The sequence below is a fragment of the Arachis ipaensis genome, chromosome B08 (genome assembly GCF_000816755.2).
Source record: "Arachis ipaensis cultivar K30076 chromosome B08, Araip1.1, whole genome shotgun sequence".
Classification (NCBI taxonomy): domain Eukaryota; kingdom Viridiplantae; phylum Streptophyta; class Magnoliopsida; order Fabales; family Fabaceae; genus Arachis; species Arachis ipaensis.
Window position 1 is genome coordinate 4,643,956 of NC_029792.2, and position 8,247 is coordinate 4,652,202.

The 8,247-nt window shown below is 32.6% G+C and overlaps 1 protein-coding gene and 1 pseudogene across 1 annotated transcript in view; both read right to left on the bottom strand.

Moving 5' to 3' along the window:
• Positions 1-311, bottom strand: part of LOC107610411 — a 6,972-nt gene extending 6,661 nt beyond the window's left edge. Inside the window, exons 1-2 of the mRNA XM_016312465.1 lie at positions 291-311; positions 22-189 (exon numbers count right to left, since the gene is read on the bottom strand). Of these exons, the coding sequence (XP_016167951.1) occupies positions 22-189; positions 291-311 (189 nt within the window). The remainder of the gene's footprint in view (positions 1-21; positions 190-290) is intronic.
• LOC107610410 overlaps positions 1,847-8,247 on the bottom strand; it is an 11,071-nt pseudogene continuing 4,670 nt past the window's right edge.

Below are 8,247 nucleotides of genomic sequence, written 5' to 3' on the forward strand. Positions count from 1 at the left end.
AATAATTCATTTATTATAGACCTGAACAACTCGGTGTTTTTCATGAGAATATGCTATGCAATGTGCGCAATATGCTTCATTGTTGCAATCGAGACAGAACATTTTGCATTCATTCCTAGATTGTTTCTTGTGCACATTGCACAGAGAGAAGAATCTTGTCGACAATAGATTTTCAAGCCATGATGGCACCTGAAACATAATTAAACTTATAAGACAAATTGAAAATAATAATGTGAATAAATTAAAATTAATTAGAGGGACAATGAATAATTAAAGCATGGCATTACTACCATTGCCGAGGTTGATTTCATTATTATCGAACCTACAAAGGAGATAAGAGAGATAATATGAGAAGAACTAGAATGATATAGAGACTAGCAAATTCAGTGATAGTAAACATAAAGCAAGTATATATATATATATAGAGAGAGAGAGAGAGGGAATAAGAGAAGAGAAGGGTTAATAACGTTGTGATCAAATTAAAGACTAACATGGAAAAATATATGAGAGAAGGGTAATCGTGGCGGTTGAGATGAGAGGATGTTAGGATGGGTTAGATGAGTTTTGGAAGATGACGCAGGTGAATATATAGAAGATAATAAATTGTGAAAAAGGGTTTACATGGAATGTAATAATGACAATATTTCTCATAAATCATATATAATTTCAACAATTTTGTTTAAGAAATTAATGTAATGCATATATATTTCGACTATTAAAGTTTCAGAATACAGTAGACATCTGATGACTCATTAATGCAAAAAAAAAAATTCAATAGTTTTAAATTATATTAAACATTAATTGAAAAACATTATTTTTTATCTATTAATTTTATTTTTTATTGTTCATATAATAAATTTTATTATTTTTTATAATATTTTTTTATGTTTTCTTATGCATGTTATTATTTTTATAAGAAGTATAAAGACCTAATTAAAAAAATATAAGAATTTAATTAAAAATTTAGTAAAATTGTAGAAAACAATAGAATAATTAAACCATAAATAAATGTCCTAATTACTTTTAATTTCTTTCGTTCTTCACCGTAACATTAAATAATGGGAGCCACTCAGATAAAGACGTTTAAAACATCTTTTTTTTTAAATATGTTTTATAGTAATTAAAATTTAGTAGATATAATCAATTAAACCGTATTATTTTTGTCAAAATTAGGCTAGATAAATTAATTTGATTGAAAAGATGATGAATCAAATCTTGAACCGGTCTAAATTAATACTATTTTTTATGAAAATTGACTATAATACCCTTATTATAGAAAATAACTAAAATACTTCTATTTTATATATATATAATTTTGAAAACTCTAAATCCTAAAATAATTTTAATTAATATATATTTTTAGAACACATCAGCTAAATCTTTTTTATTCATAATTATTTATACATTTATTTCTGCATTGTATAATTGTCTACATCAGTTTTAAAGGAGTAGAATAACATTTCTTCTTTTAGAGACGGAAATATATATAACGCAGAATAATAACGTACGCATGCATGAAGTGCAATGTGCATGAAAGGCACATGGTGCTCGTTCAAGTTCACTTTTTTCACACAGGTAAGACAATGTAGTGTGCAAGCGTGTAACCAAAAGGACATGATCACATGGATTTGGATGAGAGAGATTGTAAAGTGAGAAAATGATTATGGGTTAATTACAACTTTAATTTTTTGGATTTGTAATTTCTATTGCAATGTTAACCCCTCTTCATACGTTCATTTTACAAACTTCAAATTAACTCTACTTTTATAGAACATACAGGGAAGCTAGAGCACTGCCAACAGTAGAAGACACCATAAACAATTCTTAAACTTGCAAGCAGTAGAAATTAATCTTATCAATTTCTGATGAAGTGATGATTGTTATGTACAAGAAGATCACAACAGCAAAGATAAACGAAATAGAATAAAACTAGAATAATGAAGGGATCAAGTCATTTCAGCAATTATGGACTTCACTATACTAACATAAAAGCCCGTAAGATAATGAGTTCCATTTCACATCTTACTTTTTATGCACTATCATACACTACATACAGGACTAAGGATATTTCCAGAAGATATACATTCAGGAAAGAAAATTACTCCGTAATTATCAAGAGTTTAAATACCATGCAATATACACTACTTTACAAAGAGCGCCCAAGAGTGGAATAAAGTAGACTAAGGATAAAAGGAGCAAAGATTCTATATATACGCCTGAGACATAACAATAAATTTTTAGAAAATAAAATATAAGAAAAAGGGAGAGGAACATCACTCAATCTTCTCTAGTACTTGCAACCTGGTTTTCCGCTTCCAACCTTTCATAGAGGCGACAAGGTTGACCAGTCCAACAATCTGGCTTTTACTATATACCTGCAAAGGATAGAATTCTTTATTAAAGTTCGTGTGAGAACTTGTAATGAAGCCACATAAATGGAATGTCCTTACCGGGTGTGCATGTGCCCATTGCACATATTCTTTATCAGGAAGGTAGTAAGCCTGGTTAGAAAGTGAAAGTGTAGATGTCCGTAAGAAAATTATATTTTGGCTGCCCCATAATGGAAGCGTCAAACAAGAAATATGTGACATTATCAATAGTAAATGATAGGCGAAAGGAAATTTATTTTGACCTTATGACCAAGAGTATTTTGTATATTAAAACACAAGTGGAGTGTGTTATGTTACCAGGTTGATGAGATCCTTATTATTGGTTCCTTTCTTCCTTACCTTGATATAAGTTTCAACCATTTGTAGCTTGGACTTCACATTCAACGACAAAAGATGTTGTAGCCCATTGATTAAAACCTGAAAGGAGAGCAAAAAAAATCCTAATATAACATAGGGCAACTGAAAGCTACAACTACGACGGGAAGAAAGATTTATCAATAGAATATATTGGTTTTGACGTTTTGTCTGCAATTGATACTTACTCCATAACAATAGACTTGATTGACACTAAGATGTAGAAAAAATTTGTTGTCTTAAAAGCTCAAACTTTGAAAGTATTTCAGACATTGGTAAATTTTTCAATAAAAAAAAGAAAAGTATAGATAAATAATAAAAATATTAAACAATGTAAACAATAGATATATCGGATGTTTATTTTATTAGTGTACGGATGGTTATTTTAATATTAAAATTTAGAAGATTAATTTAGAAGTGTAATGTATTTTTATTTAATTGGTGGTTGTTCATATTGTTCAATAAAGTCATTGTCCCATAGCATTCTCCTAAAAAAAATTACATAATATTCAACAGTGAAATAAGATCAAATTACGATGTATCGCAGGGCCACAATTATTAGTCCATGTTGACTTGAAATTCAATTTGTTCAAAGCACTAAAAAAATATTAACAATAGGTGAATGCTATGCTACTTAAAAATTTGGTGTTTAAATGCAAAAAAAAATATTCATATTTAATTTAAAAGTATAAAAATTAGTAAATTTTAAATATTTAAAATTTATTATAAAAAATAAATTAAACAAAAATTAAACATCAAATAATACACATCTTAAAATTGACCTTAAACATGTCTGAAAAATAATTAACCTGCAGATCCAAGGACATTAGAGCTCGTCCTTCATCACTACATCTCTTCACCCGTGAAAGTCCTTCGACAAGCGTTTCTGCTAGGATCTCAAGTCCATAGTCCAATAGTTTGTCTTGAATCTACACATTCAAAGATCACGTTTATACTTGAAAGACTAGGAGTAGTTACTTTGGTTTTTCGGTTTCAAACATTAAACAATAGTATGAAATTGTAACCGATATTTACCAATTTTTGCTTTGGGTCATCAGAACTTGTAACTGGGTTTATATGTATACATGTATATGTCATATGCAACATCGAGCAAGAGCAATACCTCTTTACGAATTCCACCATGAGCAAGTCGCGCTGCATAATGCTTAAATTCCCCCAGCAATAAATCAACATACCTATAACAACAATTTAAATCAGAACTTCATGCAGAATGCAGCTCATTTATTATTAAATATAATAAAACCGGAAAGAAGTTGCAGCTATATGTTCTGATTAAATAGTATACATTTTTTACCTATATAGTTGTTGTTTCATAGCACCAATAGAGCTAAATATTAAGTTATACCACGTCGTCTCAGACACAAAGGCCAAGATGAACAATGAGGTAAAATACTGTAGGAACTAATATCAGGTATGGATAAAGTAATAGAAAATGCTAGTGATTCTCTAGGATTAAGGCAATACCAAAAAAAGTATCACACTCCTCTCGGTGTGTGTATTATTTACTGATACTGAGAAACATGTATACTGCTGAATATTCGAGAGACTTAACCCTTTCCTAGGCTAGTTCTATTGCCATTGAATATATATTAAGATGATCCAGAAATACAAACCCATTATGCTCTAGACCTAGCTCTTTCACTTCCCATTTAGAATTGGCAATGCGTTCGACGTACCTGTAAAATGTTGACAAAAAATATAGAAATTTGTAACTTTAAGAAAACCAAAATTATATAATAATAAATTTCTAAAGTCATGCAATATATAAAATTGAAAGTTCTCAATGGTGAAAAGGCCAAATTAATTAGGACCAGTGGGTATTTTAAGGAAACACAAGAACGACAATCTGCATTGAACACCAAACACAAGCCTTTGCTAAGAGAATTCTGTGCTCTTTAAGCAACATCACAGAAGATTGCCATTGTGCATATGGTGTGTTTTGCACTTTGGCTGTGTCCTTGTTACTATCTCTTGGATAATAAGATTTCTAAACTGAGTAGGGCTAAACTGATTCTACATGAGTAGGAGTCATTTTGGTAATTTCAGCATTGTGGTATTGCCCACTTCCCTAGTCTGACTTACGATTAAGGGACTTTCTAGTCAAACATTATAAGGATATCATTTTTCTTAAGGACGCAACTTATAACCTAAATTCCTTAGGTGCTTGAATTGCTTTCTCTAATAATAATATAACCAGTTTACTAATTTTTAACCGCCTCATCCTTTGTTTTCTCAAAAAAGTAGCAAAAGTTGTGTTTATTGGAGAACAACACCACATGTATCCAAAGAACATCACATTGGTCCTTTTATTAAACAATAATTTAAGCATCATATAACTTTCCTCATCAACTGATATTTCTAACAGACTGACCCACATTGTCATCATGGAGATTAATTTGAAACTTAAGAAATATTGTTTGATTCATAGCAACAGCCAAGAGTTCAAGTCATATTTACCCATTAACATGAAGAAGGAGTCTTGCTGTTGTCCTATGAACATGCTCTATAAGATCTGGAACAGCATCCACCTAAGGAAATCCTTAGATATCATTATCATATATATTGAGCAATTTTATATTAAGTAAAGGATGAATCAACTAGAGTTAAACAGGTAGATAAAATAAAAATCCTAACGATCCAATCCAAGCATGCTTTTCCACTGGAAGTAGAGACCTCAATAAATATGCTAAGTGTGCCTGAAAATTAAAGGCTTCAACAAAAGTGTTTTAATTTAGTCTAATCTCTCAGACCTCAGGGATGATATTCCACATACCAGATGCACATAGAAATCCTCAAGTACAGTTGTATTACTCTGCAAAAGCATTGATCGGAGATGAGCTCTGGATCTATTCAGTGTCCGAGCAACAAGAGACAGAGCGTCAACAGCTACACACCTTTCCTGCGACATAATAATCTAGCTGAGGAACTAGATTATTTATATGATACAAAATGATGAACTCAAATGCATACCGTGAGACCCAATGAATTCCCTGAAGAATGACCAAAATTCATGCCAGGAGGACTTGTAGGGGTCAACTCTGCATGTACAAATGGTGAACCTAAAGACGTGGGTGATGACTGGGGTTTCATCATCCACATGTCACAGTCTTGCTTTATTCTGGACAAGGCTGTCCTCAGCCGATCTGCAAGTCCCAGTTATATTCAACCACTAGAAATGAATAAATACAGGATTCTTCTATTGCCAATGCTTGAGAATGTAATACCCTACTGACTATATCACTTACGATTATGAGAACAGGGTGAACTTTTTCCACTTGAACTACTATTCAGCTGACCAAAAGTTTCATATATAAAATGGAAAAAAATCTCAAACGACTGGCATATTCCCTGCAGCAGTATACTGAATCAGGAAAAAGAATTCAGAGGAAAAATTAAAACCATAATGATGGCTTATATTTGAAAATAGCAAATCTTGGCAGCGGTCCCGGCCTTTGGGCCCCAAGAAAGGGTAAACAAGTGCTTTGACGGTAGAATGGAGCTTACCTTAAAGAATTCAACATTTATTACTTCTATTTTCTGCATAAGCCTTGCATATTTATCCATACACCTAACATGTTTAAAGCATCAAATAACTCAATAAACCCATTCAAAAAGTGGCAGACACAAAATATAGTACATGATAATAGCTGATTTTGTTCATGCAAAACGGAAAACAACTCACCTTAGCAAACATAGCGAAGATCCAGTGTGTGCTGTATTCTCATCATCATTACAATGGGAAGCATAACCTCTTTTAAGATTCAGTTTTGAAATTCGACTAGGTAGTTGGCTGTCTTCATCAATAAAGTCAGCAAGAAGATCCTCATTTTCATCTTCAGAAACAGAATCATCACCCTTCATTTGAACTGAATCATTTTTCTTAGGCTGGACTTTATCACCCCCGAAGTTGTTTCTTGAGCCCCCATCAATAATATCACCATGAATCATTCCATTGGGTTGGGAATGACCTTCTTTAGGGGTTGATGATGTTAGCAAAAATGGGTTTCCCCTTCTAATCCAATCAGAAAACCCACTTTTCCTAGCTCTACTGTGTGTGAAGTTTACTGATTTATCCAAATCAATTGCACTGGTATTAGTTGATTTGGTATTAGTTAAAGAAATCAATGGTGCACCATCACCAGTAAGTCCAGCAAAACTGACAAGTTGCACTGTATCTGGAGGTAATTTTAACCAAGAATCTTTCTCCAAAACCACTTTAAGTGCCTAAAAATAGTAACAAACCTACAAAATTAATCATTATGTATGATTTTGGATTGCATATAGAGCCATGATTTGCAGATCTCAACCTAGTACCTAGTACTTATCTCTAATATCATACAAGGCTCAAAGGAAATCGCAACCACTATGATAAGAAACAATTACGAAGAAGGAGAAGCGCTTAGTTCACTTACATGTACATTTTGTTTATGAAAAGTTATAAAATAGTTTTCACAGACGAGCTTCAACTTCTGCCTGAATTCAACTGCTTCAATTCCACAAAAGGCTTCCCCAGCCAATATGAAGACAGTGAGGTCTTCATAATTTTTCAGGAACTGATGAATACTAGCAGAAGCAGCAGCAGAAGAAGAAATCAATACTGACACACGACTAGTAGTAAGATGCCATAAATTCTTGCATCCTCTTTGAAGAGTTTGTGAAACAAATGCTGTTGCTTCTTTGCGAAGATGATACCATGGGGAATCAATGCTTGATTCTATATTGTCCTCCTTTCTAGAAGCCTCAGCAACTGGATCATGAGAACCACTTGATGGTGAACCATCATTTACATTATTTTCAGCTAGTGAGGTAACTGTTGCAGATTCCTCCCTATAAGACGAGCCACACATTACATCCCCAGGACTGAACACAGAATTGTTGCTGGCTCTTACATCTGAAACAACTTCCTGAGCCTCACCTGGACTGCAGGAAATGTCATTGTTGCACGTATTTGAAGTTTGGTCTACTGAATCCTGCAGGTAAAATTGACCAAACGTAATTAGAATGAATAGCATATATCAAAAAACTAAATTCTTGTAATAGTGCACTCAGCGTGAATAGCTTTATTCCTAGTCTTGAGATTAGATGCATATTGGTGTTTAAATTCTAGTTATACATGTAATCTACCATTGAGTAGTACTTTGCTCGACCAAATGCAAATCAAACCTAGGTTTCCTCGAACTTCCTAATGATTGGGTTTCATTTCATAAGTAACATGTTCCTTTTATGCAGTAGCTATATGGGCATCAAATGGAACATATTCTGATTATAAAGAATTGAGGAATACTCTGGAACCATTTACAGGAAACTATTTTAAAAAAAGAGCTATTGAGCTTTTACTGAAAATTTTAAAATTTCCCCCCTGGTAGTGTCAAATAGTATAATTGATGCGCAAAGGCAATCCTACCTAATATGTATAAGACGTTATTGTCGCTTTAATAGGGACATAAAGATTGAACTCCTAACTGCTTGGGTCATAGATGCT